Source organism: Chelonoidis abingdonii, chromosome 10 (genome assembly GCF_003597395.2).
Source record: "Chelonoidis abingdonii isolate Lonesome George chromosome 10, CheloAbing_2.0, whole genome shotgun sequence".
Lineage (NCBI taxonomy): Eukaryota > Metazoa > Chordata > Testudines > Testudinidae > Chelonoidis > Chelonoidis abingdonii.
The window spans coordinates 43899104-43926320 of record NC_133778.1 but is presented as its reverse complement, the minus strand read 5'-3'; the positions used below and the strand labels follow the sequence as shown (position 1 = coordinate 43926320).

At 41.2% G+C, this 27217-nt stretch overlaps 1 protein-coding gene across 1 annotated transcript in view; it reads right to left on the bottom strand.

Moving 5' to 3' along the window:
• The window catches only part of LOC116819305 (sodium channel protein type 2 subunit alpha-like), a 151691-nt gene that overhangs the window by 56653 nt on the left and 67821 nt on the right, over window positions 1–27217 (bottom strand). Inside the window, 3 exon segments of the mRNA XM_032770944.2 lie at window positions 12884–13336; window positions 16146–16502; window positions 17826–17999. Coding sequence (XP_032626835.2) covers window positions 12884–13336; window positions 16146–16502; window positions 17826–17999 — 984 coding nt within the window.

Sequence of the window (27217 nt, the reverse complement as noted above, 5' to 3'; positions counted from 1 at the left end):
GAATGGGATTATACAACACACTAAAAAAGTCTTCAAAAATAGTGATTTATTATTTTAAAAAAGTAAAAAGTAAAACAAAAATGAGACATGATATTGTGTTGTCATAGTATATTATCTGTTCGTACCATTTAGTAGAAAATAATTATAACAAACAGTTTTCTGTCACTGGAACCGTGAGTTGCTCAATTAGCTACTTTAATAGGATAATGTTGAATTCAAAACAGATAATTCAGGATCTCAAGCATCAACACAGGACAAGACAAATAATCATAATTACAAAAAAAATCTGTGTATATGGTATTTGAATTTAATTTATGATAAATTAATCCTAGCTGTTACTACTTAAATATATATATTCAAAGTACTGTATTTCTATGTAATAAATATTGGTATAACCTGTTTTTGCACCACAGAGGGTTTTATAGCTTGCTTTCTTTTCTGGGGGGTGGGAGGGAAGGTGCGATAATCCTTTCTCATTACTATGTTTGTTACAAAAGAAGTAAAAGCAATAAAATATGATGTATCTAATTAATAATGAAATCCCTTATGTTATGCCTGCATATCTCAGAGATACAACCACTGCAGTCGTTACAAACTGACCAGTCAACCACACACCTTATTTGGAACCTGAAGTACCCAATGAAGCAGCAGCAAAGACCAAAAATAAATAAATAAATAAATAAATAAATAAATAAATAAAACCACGAACCACCACTCACCAAAGACAATATGGTACTGTGTTAAACTTAAAGTACTAAACAATAAAGGGAAAGTTTAAAAAAAGATTTGAAAAGGTAAGGAAACTGGTTCTGTTTGTTTCATTTAAATCAAGATGGTTAAAGCAGCATTCTTCTTCTGTACAGTAAAGTTTCAAAGTTGCATTAAGTCAATGTTCAGTTGTAAACTTTTGAAACAACCACCATAATGTTTGTTCAGAGGTAAGAACATTTCAGAGTTATGAATAATCTCCATTTCTGAAGTGTTCATAACTCTGAGGTTCTACTGTAATCACTAACATCATAAAGTAAAATAAAGCACAGCATTCTCATAGTGTGTGGGGAAACAGAACCAGCTTTTGGTACTGATTTGCTTTACCATCTACAGATTTTGCACAGGGCTCACTGGTTCTGCAGAACGTGGCTGTAACCAGGAAGTCTAGGAAGTATATTGCCACCCATATCTCAGAGATACAACCACTGCAGCCACCGAAGTTTATAGATACATGGGGACATACCACTAGACATTACCAGGATGTTATCCTGCTTAAGAGCAACGTGCACTCTCTAGTTCATAAAATGGAGGAAGGTAAGAAAATTTTCTTGTCTTTTTACTTCCCATGCTCTTACTCAAAATTACACCATGCAAAGCCTTCATGTACTGAAATATATCCCCACTTTTCTTGTCCCTTTAACCTTACCTGGTGTTTCTAGCATAGAGAAATAGCTTATATGATGAGAAATCATACATTCATACTCAGTTTCCACAACTTCTTGTTAATATTCCCATTCCATTAAGGCAAGTATTCTGAACATTTAACACATTGGCTCTGTCCTCTATTTTAGCACAGTTAATTCTTAAACATTTGCCTAGACATTAGAAGGGTCAGGAAAATCTGTATATAATTTTCTTGTTTTCTGGAAGGAATTCTATTTTTTACAGGAGACAGTGGTTAACCCATACAGAATCTAACTGATTATTCATTAAAGGTTAATCAGGTTAATATCCTTACATCAAAAGCTTTAAATAATCCTTCATTTTAATAAATTTATTCACACAACTGTTGCCATTAGTGTCAGCATTTACTAATAGTTATCATTCTATGGTTTCCAAGAGATTGGAAATTCTACCCTTACCTTAGAATAGGGAGCAACAGGGTGGAGCAGTTTAAATCAAGGCGATTTAAATCACTTGATTTAAATCAGGTTGCACCCTTGCAAAATTAATTTGAATATCTGTGGCATTACAAATTTAGATTAAAATTTACAATGACATAAAAATTGCAGGGGTTTTTTTGTTTTTTTGTTTTTTTTTTTTAAAGGCAGGGTAAATGCTGGTAGAATCCCTTATTTGAATTTACACAACTGCTATATGAAAAGTCAAAATACTGAAAATTAAGACCCTGATCCTACAAACATTAAAACAGAGATATAATTTTTCTCACATGAATAGTCCCATTAACAACATGAGTAGATATACTGAAGTCAAAGTTAGCGGTAATTATGTGCATCAGGGTTTGCAAAGCCAGGTGTAAAATTGTATTTTTGCTAAAAAAAAAAAAAAAAAAAAAAAAAAAAGAAATTATGTGGCATAAAAATCTGTGTCACCTCAAAACAAAACTGCTTCATGGTTAACAATGAAAATTTACTTAGACTTTCAATAAAACAAAGTGACTGTGAATTCTGTAATATATATACAGTCCAATATTTGCAAATATAAGAGCTTAAAGTTAGGATTTTAAAGTGTATATTTCAAAAGTACCTAAGCCCCTATCCCTGCAAACGCTTATGCACGTGCTTAATTTTACTAGTGTGGGCAGTCCTATTGGTATCATTTGATGCTACTGACAGTAATAAAATTAATGTGCGTAAGTATTTGCAGGATCAGGGCCTGTCATAAACAGATAGTTAAGGGTTAATGTCTCTTTTACCTGTAAAGGGTTAAGAAGCTCAGTAAACTTGACTGACACCTGACCAGAGGACCAATCGGGGGACAAGATACTTTCAAATCTCAGTGGAGGGAAGTCTTTGTTTGTGCTGTTTGTTTTGTTCGTTCGCTATTGGGGCTAAGAGGGACCAAACGTACACCCAGGTTTTCTCCAGTCTTTCTGAATCAGTCTCTCATGTTTCAAAATAGTAAGTATAGCCAGGAAAGGCGGATTAGTCTTATGTTTGTTTTCTTAACTTGTAAATGTGTATTTTGCTGGAAGGATTTTTACCTCTGTTTGCTGTTTGAATCTCAGGCTGGGGCGTGGGGGGGTGGGAGTCCCTCTAGTCTATATGAATCTGAATACCCTGTAAGCATTTTCCGGCATCCTGATTTTACAGAGATAATTTTTACTTTTTCTTTCTTTAATTAAAGCTTTCTTTTTAAGAACCTGATTGATTTTTCCCTGTTTAAGACCCAAGGGATGGTCTGAACTCACCAGGGATTGGTGGGGGAAAGGAGGGGGGAAGGTTAATTCCTCTTTGTTTAAGATCCAAGGAGTTTGGATCAGTGTAGCCTCTCAGGCAACCCAGGGAGGGAAGTCTCTGGGAGGGGGGGAAAGGAGGGAATGGTTTATTTCTTCCTGTGTTTTAGAGACCCAAGGGGTTTGGGTCTTGGGTTCCCCAGGGAGGTTTTGGGGGAAAAGGAAGTGTGCCAAACACTATATTTTTGGCTGGTGGCAGCGTTATCAGATCTAAGCTAGGAATTAAGCTTAGAAGGGTCCATGCAGGTCCCCCCTTTTTGGATGCTAAAGTTCAAAGTTGGGAAAAAACCTTGACAGGGCCTAAGGCCCAGCTCTCTCTGTCTCTGCTGATGCTGTTCCACTGTATATAAATAATTAGTTAAATATGCATTAGGCCACAGAGAGTGAGACTAACTCTATAGTCTAGTGGTTAGGGTACTCACCTGAGAGGTAAGAACCCCAAGTTCAAATACCTTCACCACATCAGGCATGGGGTTGGGAGATCAACACCAGTCTCCCACTAACTATAAAGCCTATAAGGGAGGCTATGTCCCTTTCCTTACCTCCTCTCCTCCTAGCACTGCCCTCTCCGTGCCATTTTGCACAGAGTTAGATGTGCACCACCACCTTTCTTCCAAGAAACAACTTAGGTGGCCAATATCAGCAGAGGATTCATGGCTGTGAATCCCAAATGGAGAGTAGCACCTCCCTCGAGCCCAGACTTGCCTAACTCCTTGACAGTGGCAAGGCTTAGGCCTCAACCCTCTCCTCACATCCGCAATTGGCTCATTTAGAAAGCTCTCCCTGCTCAGTGTGCTGGCTTTTGTGGATCCCTTTCTTAAGCACCCATTCCTCCCTATGCATTGTACCAGGAGCTTACGTGCATAACTTGGGGCTGTGGATTCCACTAGGTGGCTAGGTGCCTGAAAGATAAGCACTGCAACACTGAGTGAGGCAGCGATTAAGTCCCTGTTGGATTTAATCTTAAGTGATGTAGGAGCACAGCCCCATGGAGGAGTATAACTTAACTGAAGGATTTCAGCTGTCTTGACTTGTTTGATATATCAAAAGAGTGTGGGTGTAAACAAAGCATGGGCTATTTGCTTATCAATTTTGTGCTTGAGTTTGTGTTGTTCTCAGAGTAAGGATGTCAGTACAGCCCTGGACATGTTTTCTTCAGCACACATGTGCATTTGAAGTGTGAAAATTCTTCACAGAAAAAAAAATCTGAAATTCTAATAATTAAAGAAAATTACAAAATATCCAATTTAGCAATTAAGACTACATAAAAAGAAGTAAAAAAATAAAAATGGTGTAAATAGAAATCTGATTTAAATTAAATAGATTTAAATACTAAAATAATAATAATAAAAAATTAATTATGATTTTATCTACCCTCGGAAGCAACTGGAGTGTGGTAGTTGTTAGTAAATGGAGACTTGTTAGTGATGATCACTTTAGATGCAACAGCAAATGAGAAAACCTGTGAAATACTGAAGATCTATGGATTTATAAATGTTTGTCTTAGAAGCTATTAAATATTTAATCTTTAAATAATGATTCAAGTGGTACAGTCTACTGTGATTTAGGTTTTAGAACATAATAGTTCACATTTTAATATTCAGAAAAGCAAATTCCCCACACAATTGCCAAGCTGAAGAACATGTGTAAACAGCTTGGAGAAAAACGAGCAAATTAGTCACCATGATGCTCTCAAAAGGAGTCAGAGTGAAGAGTGAGGAAGCAGCTCACAATTATTCATGCAGGACTCTCACTCTTCAGGCAAATATGGACTGGGATGCTGCCAAAGAAACATACTTAATCCAGGTGAATGCCTTTGTTCTTTCATTTGGTGCTGTTGTAGTCACTTGAGAAAGTGCTTTTCTAATTGGCTCCAAGTGAGCTGGATCTAGTCCTCCTTAATCTGGAGGATGGTGACTGGAGTAGCGGGGAAAGGAAATTACTTAAAATGGGAAACAAACATATGCTCCAGGTTCCGTAAGAGATGCTAAGGACCTCTTAGGAGAAAAAAGTATATGGTTATACTCTATTACAAAGTGGAGACAGAAATGGAACACTTAGAATGCCTCTCTTATTATCTCCTCTTTAGATATCCCCTTGGAATATTTTCTTACTTAGTCAGCTCTCTCCCATTTCAGAGGAAAATGCTGCTTCTACCTAAAAACTGAGCTGTCATCACAGGCTCTTTCTAACTGATGAGACCAAATGGAAAGACATGACAGAAGTGTATCATTTATTTACTTATATCCAGAATCTGCCATCCTGACTGAAACTGAGCAGTACTTTACTCCATCAACTAGCCTAATAGCTAAATAAGGTACTAATCAATGTAAGTAAAGGTGGCAGAAAAAAATGGTTACTCACATCTCGTAACTGTTGTTCTTTGAGATGTGTTGTTCATGTCCATTCCAATCAAGTATGTGTGCACGCACACGTGCCTGATGAATGGAAGATTTTTCCCCTAGCAGTGTCAGGTTGGCCTGGGCACCCCCTGGAGTTCCACCTTCATGGTGCTCAATATAGCGCCCCACCAACCTGCCACCCCTTCAGTTCCTTCTTGCTGGCTACTCCAACTGAGGAGTAGGAGGGTGGGTATTGGAATGGGCATGAACAACACATCTCCAGGGGATGGATAGCTCAGTGGTTTGAGCACTGGCCCGCTAAACCCAGGGTTGTGAGTTCAATCCTTGAGGGGGCCATTTAGGGATCTGGGGTAAAAATCTGTCTGGGGATTAGTCCTGCTTTGAGCAGGGGGTTGGACTAGACGACCTCTTAACATTCTTTCCAACCCCGATATTCTATGATCTCAAAGAACAACCGTTACAAGAAGTGAGTAACCATTTTTTCTTCAAGTACTTGTTCATGTCCATTCCAATCAGGTGACTCCCAAGGTTCAGTAGGTGGGATCAGAGTTGTTCACTGATTGAAGTACTGCTCATCTGAAGGCCGTATCAACTCTGGCCTGCTGAGTAATTGCATAAAGCACAGTGAAAGTGTGTATGGAGGACCACGTTGTTGCTCTGCAGATTTCCTGGGCGGCACCTGTGTCAGGAACATTGTAAATGAAGCCTGCGCCCTGGTAGAGTGCATAGCAATCGAAGGTGTGGGAACACTTGGAAGGTCATAGCACACATGGACACAGGATACTATCTGTGACGAGATGCACTGGGATGAAACTGGCTGACCTTTCATCCTGTCCACCACTGCCACAAACGACTGATTTTCAGTTTTCTGAACGGTGTAATTCTCTCAGTTTAAAGGCCAGTGCCCTGCGAATATCCAGAGAGTAGAGCAGGGAGCATGTTGCCAAAGGCTCAAAGGGAGGCCCCATGAGCCTAGAAAGGACCGAGTTGAGGTCCCAGGCAGTGACCAGCTGACGGACATGAGGATATAACCTGTTGACCCCCTTTAGGAATCGGTTGACCATAGGATTAGCAAATACCAAGTGGCCCTGCATGCCCTGGTGGAAGGCTGAGATGGTTGCTAAATACATTAGTATAAAAGACAATGAGAGACCCTCCTGCTTCAGATGGAGGAAGTAGTCCAGAATGTCCAGCACTGAACCTAGCGTTGGGGGGTGAATGATGCTGCGCCGACCAGATTGAAAATCTCTTCCACTTGGCAAAGTTTCCTCATTGAAAGCTCTCATAGAGGGTTTCCTACTGCCAAGAAGGACCTGTCTAATCTGTTCTGAGCAGGAAAGTGCCAACAGATTTAACCATGTAGCTTCCACACAGTGAAGTGGAGCAACTGAAGGGTCGGGTGCTGGAGATGTCTGTGATTTTGCGTGAGAAGGGCCGGGGAGAGCAGCAAGGTAATCAGGGCTCCCATGGACATGTCTAGGAGGGATGTGTACCAGTGCTGATGGGGCCAGGAACGAGCGAGACTAGAGGCAGAGGAACAAATCAAAGATGCAGATCACAGGCGCGACCTGGAAAAAAACCCACAAGAGATGGAGCTGAGAGAAAAAGAAAAAGACGCTGCCTGCAAATTAGAGTAACAAGTTCAGGCCAAATGAGAAGCTTACAAAACTGAAGAAGCAGCCAAACACTGCAGCCTTCCAACGAGAGATGAAAAACAGCGAAGGGAAGGTCCCTATACAAATCAGGCCCTAGCATAGAACAGGCTATAGCACACTCGGTAACGCAGCCCAGATCCTAACCCCGTCGCCAGTTTTGTTGTTCAACTGCAATCAAGAAATTTCCCAAACTACAAGCATGGATTGACCACGACGAGAAGCCTTCTTAGAAAAAATTTTGAAAGAGCCTGCATTGGGTACATGCATTGCTTGGAAAGAGCCAGTACAAATGGTAGAGTCTTGAGGCCTCACAGCTCAGTGGACCCTTAGCAGAGGTGGCTATGCTGAAATTGCCCAAAAATAGGACAAAAGAACGATTATAAACTGTTACAAAACCAAGCCAGATACAGAATGGGGAAGCCCCGATCATCGCCCGTGGGCATTTCAGAACCCAAAAGTGGAAACAGACATGGTCATTTCCAACACGCCCTACCTACTTGGAAAGAAAATTATAAGGCCTGAATCAGGAACCAATGTTTCAATCCATTGACGTGAACTGAGCACCTCTCTCATTACAAATGAGCCAGTTTCTTGGGAATGGGGTATCCTAGGATAGGCATAAACATGTTCATAGAAACACCAGTATCTTCAACCGATTTGACGGAGATGGAAGCCAACGATTGGAGGGGCAGAAAGAAATAATCAGGTCGGCACTAAAATCAGCGACCAATCGTTTGCAGATCCGATGACGGAACTGCACCTCCTCTCAAACAACATGAACAGTTTTGAGGATGAGTATTACCTGAAGGACATAAACGAGTACCTACAATAGTAATAGGACAAACCCAACAAATCTCACGACTTTGGGAATTGGAGCAAATGGATGGAAGTGGCAGAAAGCAACGAAACTACTGTAAAGGGGATGAAAATCCCAGGGACACATCGACCAAACCTACCAATACAATTCGGGCGAACCCAAAATACCCCACCTACAACCCAAGGAAAGCCACAGAAGCTATACACCCGAAATCCTCTCACTTCACACAGTACCAGTAACTCACCTCGACCAGAGAGCACCCGCACGCCTGGAAGATCTAAAGTAATGAACTTGGACATACTAAAGGCCAACTGCCCAAAGAACCCCACCTCCGGTGCAACACATTACACGCACCATCACAATGGTCATCCAGGTCCCACTTTAGTTTATCTACTTGGAGCGAAGAGCCATTGAGAGTGGCGGACAGAGAGATTACCCAATTTATACCGTACTCACTCTGCACGGGAAAAAGAGCGTTGAGAAGCACGGGGGCACAAGTATCTAGCTAATGACAACCAATCCTTCACGTTGGAGCACGCACTACATCAAACCCAAAAGACAAATATGCCTGACCATTTACCCCATTCAGTCAACCATAGACTTGCCTTACATCTGACTTGCCTGCCAAGGTACAAAGGCTGGTCGAAGTGGACTTTTTGCAAGTTATGACAATATTCAGTCCCATGCTGAATGGCGAATGACTTGGCCAACCAGGTGAAGCCGGCACGAGACGGGACGCGTCTCAACACGCAGACTCAAACCAGGCACCGACTTCCAGAACATTCGCCTGTTTGTGTAGCTGCGAAGAGACCTAGTAGGTCTTGCTCGAGACTCCAGACAGAGCGTATAGGAGCACTGATTCCCCTTGTCCAGCTGAACAGCCACAGCACCCCTCAGTCCCAGACCAGGAGAGGAAACTGAGAACAGCAGCCGAGCCGACCAGAATTGCAATCACATCATTATCAAACTATGCCGAGGGGGCCCGAGCTGAATCTGGCAGAAGGCGACAAGAATACTCCAGTAACGAAGAAGATGCTCAGCAGACGACCATGAATATACACCAGGTGCAACGCGGCAGCGGTTTCACCTACCAACAGACACCCAAATCACCTAATCGTGCCACAGACTGGGACTAAAGCCCAAGTACCACAGTCTGAGAACACTTGGTGTCCCCGAGGACCTGGACAGTTCCAGAGCAGGAAGCAGATGACAGCCTAGAAAGATTGGTGGCGGCACGGAGCAGACCCCACCGGCTCTCGCCTTCTTCTCAACGTCCGGTAATTGTTATAGACCAAGGAGCTTTATACAAGAAATTTTCTGGTGGAGGCACAGATTTCACGAAGAAATGTGCAAGCTACGACACACTAACGGTTAGGTGTTCCATACTAAGTACCCTAGTCGGGGGGAAGCTCTTAAGCTCTAGCCATGCGATCATCCTCAGTGCTCATGCTGGGTGAACACAGAACTCAGCAATGCCAGTTGGAGAAGTCCTTCCATGGGATCCGCCGGGCAAGGATTGCCGCAAGTACTGTCGCGCTATCTTGTGAAGGTCCAAGGAGTTGGAACGCGCGCCCTCCACAGCCACTCCCCCATATATGTGGATCAGGCCATTTCAGCAAGTAGCTGTGATATTCGTGGTCTCATTTCCCAAATAAAGACGCCCAGAAGGAAAAGCAGTACGTACTTGACTCTCGGCCTTGGCCCATGTGGGGGAGTTGGAGCACACCAGGCTAAAAGCTGGTGCACCACAACATTTTTGCCAGAGTAGGTAGGCTGAACAGTATCTTCCGTCGCGACTCGGTATATTTCCACGTGGCAGGTACCCTGAAAGAGCTCATGTGGGAAACTCATGGGGTGAATCATTTGGTTGCACCATCACTCTCGTTCTCCTTTTTCCTGTCTGCTCACGTCGGTATTATTCTTTTTAAATTTTTCATTGCTGTCCGTACCACATTATATAAACCAGACGATCTGGTCGAATGAGGGTTTAATGGAAACTTATATGGGGAATAGATACCGTAATTCGATGAGAGATGAAAATACTCCAACGACTGGGACCTAGTGTTGCAGCAGTTGCTCTTTGCTTACAGGGCTGTACCACATCCCAGTTTAGGGTTTTCACCCTTTGAACTTGTGTATGGCCATGAGGTTAAGGGGCCATTACAGTTGGTGAAGCAACAATGGGAGGGGTTTACACCCTCTCCAGGAACTAACATTCTGGACTTTGTAAGCAACCTACACCCTCCGACACTCTTTAGCCCTTGCTAGAGAAAACCTAAAGGATACTCAGGAAGAGCAAAAGGCCTGGTATGATAAACATACCAGAGAACGTTCCTGGTTTATCAGTTCAGAGCTGCTACAAATAACAGGCAAGAAAATATTTTAATACTTTAGATTTGCTATTTGGTTATTCTTATGTAAAATTTTATTGGAGATGTTCCAATTATAACCCATATTGTTTCCTTTAAGATATTTTTTCAGTTTTAACACTAATTACGGGAAAACTGATCATCAACTACTACCAAAAAAAAAAAAAGCGCAGCTATCGTTCATTGTATGCCATTAATGCTGCCACTAGATCAAAGGGCTTCAAATCAGAGCCAAATAGCAGACGTTCTAATAATTTTCTGATGTTTTAAATATGTTAAATTATTTTTTTAAAGTGATACCCCTGATGACTTCATTGGAAATTGGCAGGCAATAATACACAAGCTTGGGTCCTACCCTATGCGCTGGAGAAAGGACTTTGTATCTGATAGTCCAGTCCTTATGTACTGTGGGAAAAAGAAGGAAGTATTTTACTGCTCCTTATAACCAATATGACTTGAAAATATCACCATAGGGAGCAGTCAATAGTGATATTTTCACCAGGGGATTTAATTCCCTGCAAATCAAAAAGGAATCCTACAAAAAGTGGAAACAGAGACAAATTCCTAAGGAGGAGTACAAAAGAACAGCACAAGCATGCGGGGACAAAAATCAGACAGGCTGAAGCACAAAATGAGAAGGGATATAAAATACACTAGGAGCAAGAGAAAGATGAAGGAAAAGGAAAATCCACTGCTTAGCTGGGAAGGAGAGATAATAACTAATGGACTCAAGAAGGCTGAGGTGTCTAATGCCTATTTTGCTTCAGTCTTCACTAAAAAGATTAATTGTGATCAGCTGCTTAACAACAAAAAGGAAGGAATACAAGCCAGAGTAGGGAAACAACAGGTTAAAGAATACTTCAATAGATTAAATGTATTCAAGTCAGCAGAGCCTAATGAAATCCATTTCAGGGTACTTAAGGAACTAACTGAAGAGATCTCAGAGCCATTAGCAATTATTTTCAAGAACATATGGAGGATAGGTGAGGGCCCAGAGACTGGAGAAGGGCAAATATAGTACTATCTTTAAAAAGGAGAAGAAAGAGGACTCAGGAAATTACAGAGCAGTCCGCCTAACTGTGATACCCAGAAAGACACTGGAATAAATTATTAAACAATTTGAAAGCATCTAGAGGATAATAAGGTGATAAGGAATATCAACATGTATTTGTCAAGAACAAGTCATGCCAAACCACCGTCTTTGGCCTAGTCGACACGTGGAAGCAGTAGCTATGATATATACCTATTTTAATAAGGTTTTTGATAGAGTCCCACATAATATTTCCCTAGTTAGTTTAAGGGAATGTCATCTAGATGAAATTTCTATAAGGTGGGTACAAAACTAGTTGAAAGACCATACTAAGAGTGTTTAATCAATGGCTCACTGTCAAACTGGGAGGACATATCTAGTAGAACCCTGGAGGGATCAGTCCTGGGTCCAGTACTATTTAATATTCTATTAACGACTTGGATAGTTGAGAGGAAAATCTGCAGATGACACCAAGCTGGGAGGGGTAGCAAGTATTTTGTAAGGTCAGGATTAGAATTCAAAATGACCTTGATAAATTGGAGAACTGTTCTGAAGGCAACAAGATGAAAGTCAATAAAGGTAATTTCAAAGTACAATATTTAGGAAGGAAAAAATCAAATACACAAATACAAAAAGGGGTATAACTGGCTAGCTGGCAATACAGCTAAAAAGAATCTGGGAGTTATAATGGATCACAAACTGAATGAAAGCCAGCCATGTGCCACAATATGAAAAAGGCAAAATGTAATTCTGGGGCATGATGTACACAAGACATAGAGTGAACCATTTTGCTCTACTCGGCACTGAGCTGAAGTATTGTACCCAGTTTTGGGTGCCAACCTTTAGGAAAGATGTGGATAAACTGAAAAGAGTCCAGAGCAGAACAACAAAAAATGATACATGATTTGGCTTGTGAGGAAAGGTTTTTAAAAAAACTGGGCATATTTAGTTTTGAGAAAAGAAAACCAAGGCGGGACCTGTTAACAGCCTTCGAGAATAAGGGCTCTTATAAACGAAGGTGATCCATGTCCACTAAAGGTAGGACAAGAATTAATCATCCTAATCTGTAGCTAGAGAAATTTAGGTTAGATATTAGGAAAACTTTCCAACTATAAAGATAGTTAAGACCAGGAAGAGGTTACCAAGGGAGGTTGCGGAACCCCCATCATTGGAGATTTTTAAGAATGGGTTAGACAAACATCTGTCAAGGATGGTCTAGGTATACTTGGTCTTGCAGGAGGAAGGACTAAGTTCCATCAGCCTGACATTTCTATGTTTAAATACTAAATTGTCATATATGTTCCTTGAGAATTACATTTTAAACCCCTGAGCTTGTGACCTCCAAACAACAATGTAAGATATAATACGAAATAATATAATTGATGCCAAAATTGAGGGCAACCAAAACTGGCTATATAACACATACACATACTTATACGGCATAAATATTTTCAAGTCATACCTCTTTGCTTTCCTCCAGCTCTGACTCGCTGCTAAATTCTTCTGTATTTAAATGTTCAAAATCCGATTCCCCAGTAGCAATTGGTACAGTCACAGTAAGGCTTGGGTTGTGTATGAATGATGCATAATCATGTTTGCCTACAACACCAGTGGTTCCATTATTATCTTTGTGATTATTCAGATGTTTATTCATTTCAGCTACAGTATGGTTGGTAGTGTAGTTGTCTCCTTTGTTGTTTAGCTGACTGGTTGATCTTACTTCAGCTACATCTTTTTGTCCTTTAACAAAGGTTTTTTGGACACATTCACATGCTTTTCTTTTCACATAATCTATTCCCCTCTGAATCCTTGCCACAGCGATCTGCAGATTGTTCGTTTCATTATCATCGTCTATAGCAGCAAGGTTGTCTGAACTAAATGAGCTCAGCAGCAAGGCCAAAAACAGGTTCAGTACCTAAAAACAGAGAAACACTGCTAGATCTTTCCCCTCTTTTTCTTATTAACAAAAATTTATTTTAAACATAATCCTTTCATATTACTGTACTTCTGATAAAATTTTAGTGTATGCAGGGATTTTCCAATAACAGAACAGTTATGTGGCTAAATCTCTGCAAACCACTTTGAAATTATATTTTATTATTTGAATATTTAAGACTCATAGAGCTCTTTATATCTTCAAAGAGTTGTACTAACATTAACACTGTAATTAATCCTCACAATATTCCTCAAAAGGTAAGCAAAGTAGTATAATCTTCATTTTACAAATGGAAACTTAGATACAGACGAGATAAGCAACTTTCTCAAAGTCATACAGTAAATCTGTGGTAGAGATGGATTTAGAACTCAGGATTTCTTCAGCATATATGGTCCTGTATACATAAATAAAAAACATGCTCCTTTTCAACTTCTGGTTTTCAACACTAATATAAATACTTTTTGTTTTTTTATTTTTTGTTTCCATACACTAATAGTATTGGTATTTTCTTAATTCTATTATGCCATCTTCCTTATACCACAAAATGCATTAAACCTCATATATTAAAAAAATAAGACCATCATAAAATGAAATGGTGGTAAATAATATAAATATAGAATGTGACTATTCTAAATAATATAAATGATGTACACAAAGAGAAGGAAATCTGTAATTGCAAATATTGTGCTGGTTAACTTCAGTTCTGTTAATGAAGAACAAATATATAAGACTATGAAATCTGCAATAGAACTACAGGAGAATGATTTTATACAAATTTTAACTGGCATTCTTTGGCTTTTCCTGGTTTATTTAAAGTAGGAAAGCAGTTTGGTTTTGATTAAATAATTTTGTGCATTTTTGGCCCAAGAAGACAGAAACAAACAAACAAAAAAATGCACACTAGGCAAGTCCACAGATTCACGTCCAAAGACCTAGGAAGGTTTATCCTACCCTAACATCTCCAAGACATAAGTACATCCAAAATCCACTGAAATCAATGGAATGACTTCAGCGGGCTTTGGATCATGCTTGTAAACCCATACACTCCTCTTTTCTGCTAAAAAATGCATTTTAAAAACCGAAAGCATCTTTTCTTTGATTTTGATGACAGAGAATTTTTTATCTTCTTTGAGGTTTAACAAAGCAATGTGCTATCTGAACAAGGAAAAAAACTTTCTTTGTTCGAAGAATTTTTATAGTTCAGAATTTCATTTTTTGCCAGAAAAACAAAGTATTTGCAATTGCATGATTACATGCAGGCACATGTGTCTATGTATGTATTATGCATACCTAATTGTAAAAAAAATCCTCACTTTTTGGAGATTCTTTTCATGTCAGCCATCACAGTAACTCAGAATTGTCTGCACATATTTTAAATTGAGTTCTATATTGTAGTTTGACAGGCTATATTAGGCCCAGACTCCCCCTGCTGGAGGCCTTGTAGTCCTACCACTCTCCATTCCAGAAAGGAGTAGTGGAGAAGTCCTCCAGGCTGCTCCCTGCAGCCAGTGAAGGAGGTTGCCAATGAGGGAGCAGTCAATCAGGGCCCAGCAGACTCATACAAAAGGAGGTGCAGGGCCAGAGCAGTCAGTTGCTGTGTGAAGCTAGAGGAGAGAGGAGCATGTTTCTGACTGGTTTTAGAATCAGCAGGATCATGGACAGCTCAGTGCTGGCAGGGACTGGGCGAGCACGAGCAAGCTCCTGGCTGGCTGCTGGGACTGAGCCCAAGATAGTTTGCAGGCAAAAAATATTTGGGGTATTACACCTGACAGCAAGAGCTTAAGGGCAACTTTTGTGGTTTTGTAATCTCATATTTTTATTTTTTAAAAATATGTCCGCACCTGTGTATGACAGGCAGAACCAGAACAAGATTTCTCCTAGCAGAGCTGCCCAGAGGATTCAGGGGGCCTGGGGTCTTCGGCAGCAGGGCACTTCAGCGGCGGGTCCCGGGGCGGAAGGACCCCCCACCGCCGAATTACCGCCAAAGACCCGGAGTGGAAGAAGCTCCAGGGGCCCGGGCCCTGCGAGAGTTTCCTGGGGCCCCCTGAGCGAGTGAAGGACCCCGCTCCAGGGTACCCAAAAAACTCTCCTGGGGGCTCTTGTGGGGCCTGGGGCAAATTGCCCCACTTGCCCCCCCCCCCGGGGCGGCCCTGTCTCCTAGGACTGATGTTTTGATGGGAATAGGGGAGTGAAGGCCAGTGGAACAGATCAAAGCCAGTTGCTCCTCTAGCACAATGGAACTTTCTACAAGAAGGGTAAAGCTCATTAATGCAGAAAACAGAGCTTTTCTGAGGACTGGCCCAAGACTGTAGATGTCATGATGAAGAAAAAACAGAACACAAAATAACCCTAGGAACAGGAACTAAGAACCATCACAAACCTTCCACCTTCAGCTTTAAGCACAAGGCACATTTTTTGACCTTGCTTTCTCTAACAAACACATAGCAATGTGTGTATGCATATATATATACACAAACATGCACACTCACAAAACATATATATATAAAAATTAATGTTATACTATATTAAAAAAATTCCAAAATAAACAAACAACCCCGCCCCCCACATTTCACTGCACACATTTCTCCTCTGGAAACAGGATGAGAGAACACACACGACACATGTTAGTCACATTACTGAATGCACTACTGGAAGGAGTTCAGATACTATGGTGATAAGCGCGGTATAGGAATCAATATAGAACAGAACAGATATCAACAAAAATATACAATAAGGATCCTGCAACCATAATAGGTGTTCCATCCCTGGAAATGTTTTGGTTACATACCACTAGATTTCCAATCACCATGACCATTATGAAAACGATAAGGCACATGGCTTGGCCGGCAACCTCCATACAGTCCCACATAGTGTCTATCCATTCTCCACACAACACTCGGAATACAATTAAGAAAGAGTGGAAGAAGTCTTGCATGTGCCAGCGTGGAAGTACACAATCCTTGGATATCTTGCAGACACAATCCTTGTAGCTTTTACCAAACAGCTGCATACCAACCACAGCAAAAATGAAGACAACGATGGCCAGCACCAACGTCAAATTTCCCAAAGCCCCCACTGAGTTACCAATAATCTTTATCAGCTTGTTTAGTGTGGGCCAAGATTTTGCCAACTTGAAAATTCTCAACTGGAAAACAATAAAGAAGAATCATTAGTACTAATTACAACAGAGTTGTAGAAATGTACTTCAGACCATAGACTATGAGTAGTCCTTAATGCAAAAAATCTTAATGTTTTATTTTTGTGGTAAATTAACAGAAACCATTAAATTACTGCACCACAAAAAGATGATCCTCCAAGTTCCATAAGTCACCCACAATCGGGTCTTACGGAAGTCCAATAATTCTACAGATTTACAGCTGGCCTTTCATCACCATGTCTGTGGCAGAAACTGCAGTCATGCATCCTTCCACTGCCCAACTTGACACAGCCAATGGAATGCCCCACTAATATAACCTGTAGGCTAGTGAATATTGAGCATGACAGGATATTAGCATCATACAGGGAAAAGGGTGGAAATGAAACAGAATGCATCACACTAACAGCCTAAGACAGAGACCTTTTAAGGTAAATTTCCCCAAAACACTTAAGATAAAAACATGTTGATTAGAAGAATATTCTTCAAACAATGTAGACAAGATCTTCATGGGCATGAATCTGGAATTAAAAGCTAAATACAAAACAGACAATATTTGTAGATTTGAGGAAAAACCATAAATAAGAGACCCTTATAATATCTAATCCCTGATCCAGCAAAAACTTAATATTTGATTAAATCCATTTTTATTCTCAACTACAAAAAATCCTGTTAAGTCACACAGAAAAAAGAGCCTACAATAGTAATGCCTCAGCTACTCAATTGCTATTCTAAAAATGAAATATTTCTTCCTTAAAATACACAGCTGAACTTCACTACAGAAGAAAGTCAGTTTCTTAAATATTTAATAGTAACTTTTTGAAATTTTAGTCATTGGACATAAATCCAATATTTGAAAAGAAGAGTTCTATTCCTTTGACATAACAGTATGACATAAAGATAAATAAGGATTGTAAGTAATTTCTCCTATAACTTTTCTTATTTACATCTTTGCCCATCACACACTAAATATATAGATTTTCTATCAGTGAGCTATAATGGTGACAATAGTGAATTGCACAGCACAGTAACGACATTATTATGCAGTCATGCTAATGCAAATTACATTGTAATTACCATTGCCTCCATTTGAATTACTGTTTAAGTCTTTCTGAACCATAAAATTACATATATTTTTGCAATAATAACGTAAGTAACTTTTGGCAGACCTGTTCCTAATGAGGTGCATCTTTTGGCACTTAAGAGAAATTAAATGTGCAGTGAAAATGCTGATAAATTTATGTAAACATAAAATTTGTAATTATAAAATTAATGTATTAACTATAACTGTACATTGTTTACTAATATATTTACCAATCTGAATGATCGGAGAACTGATAGTCCATCCACTTTTGAAAGAAAAAGCTCCAGCAAACTAAGGGCAACAATAAATGCATCAAAAATATTCCAGCCTACTTGGAAATAATAATAAGGATCCATGGCAATTAACTTGAGAACCATTTCTGCTGTGAAGATCCCGGTAAAAACCTAGATGAAAATGTAATTTATTAGTGTTACATAGCTGTAAAACAAGAAAAATTGGAAACAAAGATTGAGCAATAAGTGATATCTTTACTATAGCAAGGTGTCAGTAATAAAAAAAAACTTGCAGAAAATAAAAGAATATCCTGGATCAAACTAATCCCTGGTGTAACTCCATTAACATCAGTGGTTACACAAAGGCTGAAGTTAGCCTGTTACGAAAAACAGAGAATATCCATTGTTTCCATTACAAAGGTATACAGGAATTATAGTAAACTCCTAATTAGTTAAAGTGATTGTCCTCACTCTTTATAAAGAAAATCTATATAAACCTGTTCAGGAAAGTATTCATCAATTTTGAAAACAAAAAGTTTTTGTTTTTAATAACTGAAGTTGACTAGTACAAACTAGGAAGGTTAAAGACCTTAATACAAATATTCTTTTTCTTATATTCTGGCCCCAGTGAATTAATACAAGTCAGGCATTACATTGATATCTCCCTTTTTTCTAATATTTGTTGACAGTGACTAAAGTATAATTTAAAAATATTGATTGCAAAAGTAAGGATTTGAGATGCTCTACTGCAACATAAAATTTTAACAAATAACTTTCATTACAATCCACAGGAACAACTTAAACTTTCACTTTTTCAGACTTTTTGAGTTCACTCCTGATTGAGAGTCTGATATTGGATAGTAGAGGAGCAGAAATTGAGAGAGCATTACATGAATTGGCAATTATGAGGCTACGAGAAGAGAAGCAATAGCTGAAGTTAAATGGGCAGACTCAAAGGCAGTAGAGCCAACATTTCACCTTCTTTCCAATGAAGCTTGGAACACTATAGGAACTGGACATAAGAGGGAGCTGGAATTCAAATATCTGGCCTAAGTAGGTACGTTTGAAAAATTATTCAGTCAAAGCAGACAATGAGAATTCTGACCAAAATTTGGTTGAATATCTATTTGAGGCCAAATTTTGATACAGATCTGTTTGGTTACCCTCCAATTCACCCCAACAATTCTTAATTATGGATTGTGGGCTACCTTGCACAGTGCCAGATGTAGTAATGTTCTGCAAAGCCATATGTAACATAAATTTATAGAGAAGAGATACTTACCATACAATAAATGAAGGGTACTTACCTGTAACTGGAGAGCTTTGAGATGGCTCTGCATATTCCTACTAATGGGTACTGCACTTATTTTATCAGTATCAACTAAAGTGTTCTTTCACCCCCACTTCTCTCTTTAGCATCACAATGTAGCGAAGGCGAGGCTACATAAGGGACAGAGTGCCCTTCCCAACTCAGTTCCTTCCACTGTAAAGCCAGAAGCAGGGGTCAGCACCACCATGTTGCGTGATGGACCCTTGATAGAATTACCGTACTTGGTAACAGACATTTTGGAGGGTAGGGGGGAAGGGGGTTATGTCATTCAATTTTTTGAAAAGTTACCACAGACCTCAAAATTTTTACTACAGACACTTCTGTCTATGTACAGACACATTGCTAACCCCTGGCAGGAGCAAAACAACAAGGACTCTGACAGAGACGATTCTTCGAGATGTGTCCCCCCAGGGGTGCTCCACTGTAGGTGTCGCAGTGCCTTTGCATTTGGAGTTAGAGATCTTCAACAGCAGTGTCCGTTGGACCAGAAATGTGCACTTTCCCTCCCCCATGCTGTGCATGAGTAGTATAAATAGTGCTGTGCAGTCCAACCACCCTCAGTTTCTTCACCATAGAGCCCAAACGTTATGCTCCAAAGCAGAGGGGAGGAGGGTGGGTAGTGGAGCACCCATGGGGATACATATCTCGAAGAACCTCAGTTACTGCACAAGGTGAGTAACCCGCTCTTCTTATACATGGGTGCTCCAATGTAGGTGACTATAAAGCAATGCCCTTAGCTGGAAGGTTGGGGCTTTGGTGTGACTGGTATCACTGAGGATAGGACCATATGTCTGAGAATGGTGTCCGTCAAGGAATCCTGCAAGATGTCATAATGTTGGGCAAATGTATCAGAGGATGCCCATGTGGCAGCCCTGCATATATCTATTATTGGAACATTATTGAGGAATACAATGGAGGTTGAGAGCACTCATGTGGCGTGTCCCCGGATAGAGGTTGTTGCTTACTGTGAAGTTTGTAAGACAGAGGTATGCACTGTGAAATCCATTTAGAGAGGCGTTTAGAGATACAGCGGAGCCTTTAGAGCATTTGGCAATGGATATGAACAAGAGTGGCGAGTTCCTGAATGGCTTGGTTCTATCCAAGTAGAACAATGTACGTCTCACATCTAAGGTGTGGACAGCTGCTTCTTGGTAATTGTTGTGTGGTTTGGGAAAGAAGGAGGGAAGGTATATAAGCTTGTTTAGATGGAAAGACATTATAACCTTTAGCAGGAATTTTGGGTGGGGACAGAGGGTCACTTTGTCCCTATAAAACATTATATATGGTGGGTATGCCATTAGAGCTGATATTTCTCCCATGTGTCATGCCGATGTAACGGTGACAAGGAAGGCTGTTTTCACTGCTAGATGAAGGAGTAAAACAGGTTGCCACTGGGTCAAATGGAGGTCTTGTCAGAGAGCAAAGAACTAGGCTGAGGTCCCAGGATGGGGTGGGGGAACATATGACAGGGTACAGGTTTCGAATACCCTTAAGTAAACGTTTGACAAGAGTGTGCAAATTCTGAATATCCCTCAACAGGGCAGTAGAATCCAGTAATTGCAGCCGAGGTGTGATATGGAAAAGAGTCAGCAGATGGCGCCGGAGCTCTTTTCCGAACCATAGCTTTGGCAGGCGTTTGCAACCCGGCTGGATTCTCTCTCACAGCTGAGAGCTTCGCACCTTGTATGCGTTGCTGCTAACTGTTCTGTTCCAGACTGCATGTGGTAGAGAAGGAACTGAGGGTGGTTGGACCGCACAGCACGGGGAAGGAAAGGTGTGCATGTGCGGTCCAACTGGCACTGCTATTGAAGATCTCCGAGTCCAGACATAGACGCGCTGCTGCACCTACAGGGGAGCACGCTGGGGACATCACTCCAAGAAGAGGTGTGAATATGCAGAGCTCTCTTGAAGAACTCCAGTTCATGTAAGGGGCATTCATTTCATCTTCAACTGGCTCTGTGTATTCCCACTCATGGGAGATATTGATAAGTCATGCTGGGACTAATCTGAAGGTGGGAATAGAATAAAGACAGAAGAAAGCACTGCCTTGCCAAATATAGCATCTGCTCTAGAAGACAAATCCAGAGCCCAGCGCTTGGTGAAGGTGTATACTGAAGTCCAGGTGGCAGATCTGCAGATCTCAGCTCCTGGCATCTGCCTCTGACAAGTGAAAGAAGTAGCCTCAGCTGTAGTAGAACCTGATTGAATGGAAGCATGTACAGGAACTTTTGCTAGTGTGTAAAACTCAGGAATATATTTGCTTAATCCAGAGAGAAACTGCAGGAAGAAACCCTATGCCCCATGTTGTTCTTAGCATATGAAACACACAGTCTGGATGTTTTATAAAACCTCTTAGTTCTGTCCAACTAATAGGTGAGAGCCCTTCAAGCATCCAATGTATGAAGAAGTGATTCTCTTATAATGTGGTTCAGGGAAAAATGGTAAATTAATAGACAGAATAATGTGAAAAATCAGACACCACCTTCAATAAGAACTGAGAATCAGGTCTAAGGACAATCTTGTCCTAGGAAAAGTAGTAAAAGGTGGATCTGCTACAGATACACTCTGTTGGCTGCTGTCACTGCAATAATTAAAGTCTTTTTCATAGATAAATGATGAAACAAAAAATACTCAGCTAGTGGCTTGAATGGAGATTTTACCACCATGGTCAAAACCAAATTGAGGTCACAGGAAGGGAGAGTGTCTCTAACTGGAGGATACATATTTGAGAAACCTTTCATACATTTTTTAACTGAAGCATAAACAGTGATCTACCATCAACTAAAGTATGATACAAAGACATGGCTGCCAAAAGAACCTTTAAAGAAGAGTTACACAACCCTTGATTTAAGTACATTAAGTAATCCAGAATACACGGAATAGAAGCCGATAAAAGAAAATGAGACTATTCCTGCATCCATACCTGAAATCTGGACCACTTCGGCTGATAGCAATTTCAAGTGGACCATTTTGTAGAGTTAACTATTAAGTCCTGCACAGATGAAGAACATGAGGGCTCAAGCTCAGAAAGAATCAAAGTCTGATTGCTCATTATGACAGGTGAAAATATCTTGAAAATATATGGAGATATACCTATCTCATAGAACTGGAAAGGATCCTGAAAGGTCATCGAGTCCAGCCCCCTGCCTTCACTATCAGGACCAAGTACTGATTTTGCCCTAGATCCTTAAGTGGCCCTCTCAAGGACTGAACTCACAACCCTGGGTTTAGCAGGCCACTAAGCTATCTCTATGGATCTGGATAAAAAATCCTGCCTCTGGGACATCTGGAGACAGAGGGAGACACATAAAGACTCCGTCAGATAGCTGAAGGAGAAATATAAACCACTACTGACATGGCCAGGATGGGGCAATGAGTTTCCTGATACATCTTTCTTATCACCTACTGTACCAAGAAAAAGGGAGGTACAGACATTTAGGCATATCAGACCCCTCTCCCAGTGCAAAAGAAGAGCATCTAACAGAGAGAGACTGTCCCTACCTACTCTGAAACAGAAACAAAGACATTTTCCATTGAACCTCCTTGTGAGCAGATCTACAATTGTCGATCCTACCTGGAAAATATGGTCTGTACCAACTAATCCTTCAAAGTCCACTTGTGCATCTGATCTGTCTCCTCTGACAAATTCATTGCTACAGGATACATGTCTTGGTGGATGCACTAATTTCACAGACCTACTGCATCTGCGCACAAGGGGGCGGAGCAAGCAGCCCCCTGCCTGTAGATGTAATACACCACCAATAGACTGTAGTTACTACCTGTACAATATTTCCTTGCAGATGCAAAAGGAATGATCAGAGTCATATGAACAGCGTGTTGATGTGCAACGTTCCTTCTTTAGAAGACCAGTGCCCTCAAACTGTTGTGTGATTGGAGTATGCCCCCAACCATTGCTTGATGCATCTGAAGTCACTGTGCAGGATGGACCCAGAGGATTGAACTGCACACGCTTCAGCATGTTCATCTTTCTTTATCACCAAACTGGAGAGACTGATATTCTGAGGCCTGGTGATCAATAACTGAAGACCGTCCCAACCTGGACTGTAGACCTGGGACATCCAGTGCTGCATAGGTCTCATTTTCAGATGGGCAAAAAAGAGTCATGTGGTAGAACTTTATCCTCTGTGTGGGGCAACTTTAACAGATATTGCCTCATTTTGAGAAATCTGTCCTCTTGCAGAAAAGATCTCCCATCTACTAGGTCCAATAAGAAATCCCTTGTTTAGGACAGAGGATCAACTTTGGGATGTTAAGAAAAAACCTAGGTCTGAGAAAAGATTGGTCGTGGTGACTATGTGACTCAAAAGATCCTCATGCACACACCTTACAGTAGCCAATCGTCCAAGTAAGGTAAACAAAAATACCTGATTCTTCAGATATGCCTCCACAATGGAGAGGCAATTAGTACCCTGGATGCTGTGGAAAGGCCAAATGGGAACACCTTCCGGAAAGGGCAGCCAGTCACCACAATTCAAAGATACTTCGGATGGTTTTGGCAAATTGCAATACAGAACCAAGTGTCCTTTTGATTAAGAGTTTCAAACCAATCCAGAATTGACAGCAAAAGGATTATGGAGGCCGGGGTCAACATATGGAACTGATACTTCCAGATGTAGTTGTTCAATTCCCTTCAGTCTAATATTGGTCAAAACCCTCCATCCTTCTTTTGAACCAGAAAATATTGGGAGCCTGACCCCTCCTCAACTGCTCCTATCCAAAGCAACTTTCCCACTTCTGCTAGAAAATCCGCTTCATGAGAGGGGTCCCTGAAGAGGGCGGCAGTCTTTCAAATTCTACTATCTTTAAGATCCATTGGTCTGAGGTAATCTTCTTCCATGCATGAATGAAGTGGGCTAACCTGTCTCCAAAGGAAGGGGTAGAAAAGGGTTGCTTCTAGACTCTCCATCGTCTTGTCAGAACTGAGACTTGGCATTTTGGGATGAGGGCGCTGACAAAGCAGTGGATTATTTGGATTTGGATCCCTGTTTCTATAATGGCTCTGTGAGTCTGCAGTTTGTTGATATTGTTGTCTGGTGACTGGACAAAGAGTAGGACACTAAAGGTCTCATAGACTCATAGACTTTAAGGTCAGAAGGGACCTTTATGATCATCTAGTCTGACCTCCTGCAAAAGCAGGCCACAGAATCCTACCCATCCACTTCTATAACTAACCCGTCTGTTACAGCTATCCCCCTATTCCATTTTGTTTCTTACAGCTGTCCCCATACTCCATTTTGTTTTTGTTCTACTGTGGCCTCCCCTCCCTGGCTGTTAAGTTGTTTAAAACAGAGAGAGATTGTAGAGCAGTGTTATCAGCAGTGAGTATGCCCAAATGCCTGTGATGGATGTTATATGGATGGGATCTGAGTTGACTGCAGAGAAGTCTTTCCTGGTGCTGGCTGGTAATGTCACTGCACCAACACAACTCAGAGGTTTAACTGATCGCACATAATTTGGGGTTCGCGAGGAAATTCCTCCGGGCAGATTGGCAGAGGCCCTGAAGGTTTTTGCCTTCCTCTGCAGCGTGGGGGCAATGGGATCACTTGCTGGAGGATTCTCGCCAGCTTGATGGTCTTCAAACCACAATTTGAGACTTCAATAACTCAGACATAGGTTGAGGCGGTTGTCCCTATGCCAGCAGGGTATAATGGTTATTCTTGGGAGCATATTACCACACACGGTGGGGCTCAAAAATAAACTTTATTTAAGAAAATTGCAAAAACAGGAGAAAATTCAATCGTGGAGGGGTTTGTTAAGAGACAATTGGGTGGGAGGGGGTTTCTTTTAAGCAAATAGTATAGGGGGTTTCAATAGTGGGGTAACAATACAGTGGAGAGTACACATCATAGTATGGTAACCAATTAACACTGAAGTAGAGTAAAGCAACAGGTAAATGCTAGTACCAAATTTCTATGTAAAAGGTGTGTCACGAAACAAGGCCATATAGCCAACTAACAGTTAATGGAAAAAATGTGCGTAAATAACCAACTTTAGGTAAAAATGTGTCCACAGTGGTTAACAATGTAAAATGTGAAGGTGTGGTTAGACGGAGAAAAGGTAACACACAGCGTAGGTTTATACGCTACGACTTCAGTAAAACGAATAATGAGGCTTGGGGGCAATATCGGAGCAGGGTGGAAGAGGATGATAAAAAAAGAAGAAGGAGAGAGAGAGAAAGGGCAGGGGTAAGAGGAATTAGGATGGGGATGCGGGGAAAGAGGCAGAGTGAAGCAGAAGAGCTGAGGGAGATTCAAACTTCAGGAGACAAAGGGGAAAGTGAGCAGGCGCAGGTTTAAACAGCAGAGAGACTGAGGGTATGGGGTGACTGGAGGAGCTCGAGGGCGGAGGGAACCCAGAAGACAGAACCTTACCACACACTATAACGAAAACACGCAAAATCTATCTATGATCTAAACTTAACCATAGACTACAACAAATTAGCAAGCAACAGAACACACAATGCCAACACTTTTTAAAACCTAACTACACGAACCACAACACAAACATATTCTCTAAACCTAATCTCAACCAGCAGCTATGCAAATATGAAATTACAGACTTATCGTAGACTTAAGGACCTATTCTAATAGATGCAATCCTGTATGTTATGGGGAAGTTTACAGAGGGCAGAGTGGTGTATAGCCCAGGATCCAGCTTTTAAAGGAAGACCAGGGATGGTGGCTGCAGCAGTGGATACAGCGGAAGCAGGAGCCCTGTGAGGCAAAGCCCACAGGGAGACTTAAGCAGAGCCAAACTAACTGTTTTAGCAGCAAAGTGCCTGCGGAGTTTAGGAGAGGTTTATAGGCACAGACACAGGTTTAGCGTTAATCTGGCTGCTGGAGAAATCAGAGTCATAGCTAAATAATAAAATAAAGTATCAGAGAGTTTCACAGAAGGGATCTTACCACCCCAGAAGGAAAGCAGCAGAGGTAAAGCAGACAAGATCATCCAGAAGGCTAGGTACGGACGTCAATCAGAGAGATGTCCTCAGGCAGCAATTCGTTCTTCGTGGGGGGGAGTTCACAAAACAGGGGGTACGCACTCAAAAATACAATGAGGAGACGGTAGAAAGGACCCACAGAAACCCCTGGCTCGATGTCAGACCAAGGCACATGCAGGAACTTTCTGAGGCTCTGCATCAGACAATGTCTGGTTTTAGGGCAAACTTAGGCAGTGCTCCCACCATACTTCTTGTATGTGCCAGGAGGCAGGGGGAAAAGAAAAAAAAAACAGGTGAGCACAAGAGAGACAATGTCTCGGGCAGAGTCCTGTGCAGTAGGATGACTGTCAAAGCACATAGAGGCCTATGAACTCAATGCCACAGCGGACTTAAAAACACAATAGGCATTGCAGCTGGGAACATTGTCGTACCCTAGCACACCAAGCCCCAGGTTAATCAAGGTGATAAAACAGGACTACAACCCTTTGAACAGGGCAGTGGTCCCACTCCCTAGCACAAGTGGCCCATCCCTTTGAGAAGGGCAATGGCTCATGTGGTGAACACAACTTTAAAGGGCGCCCTCCTTTGAGAGGGAGATGGCCCTGCTAAACAATCCTTAACAGCCAGGGAGGGGAAGGCCACAAGTAGAAACAAAAATCAAAAATGGACGTATGGGGACAGCTGTTAAGAAACATAAATTGGAATAAGGGGGAATAGCTGTACACGACAGGGTTCGTTATACGAAGTGGATGGGTAGGATCTGTGGCCTGCATTTTTGCAGGAGGTCAGACAGATGATCAATAAAGGTCCCTTACTGACCTAAAGTCTATGAGTCTATGAGCACCTTTAGTGTCCTACATCTTGTCCATCTCACAACATCGCACAACAATATCAAAAAACTGCAAGAACTCACAGAGCATTATTAAAGAAACCACCGGGATCCAAATCCAAATAATCCACGCTTGCGTCTCAGCGCCCTCCATCCCAGAAATGCCAAGTCTCAGGTGACAAGATCGATGGATGAGTCTAGAAGCAACCCTTTTCTACCCCTTCCTTGGAGACAGGTTTAGCCCACTTGAAGTTGCATCTTGCATGGAA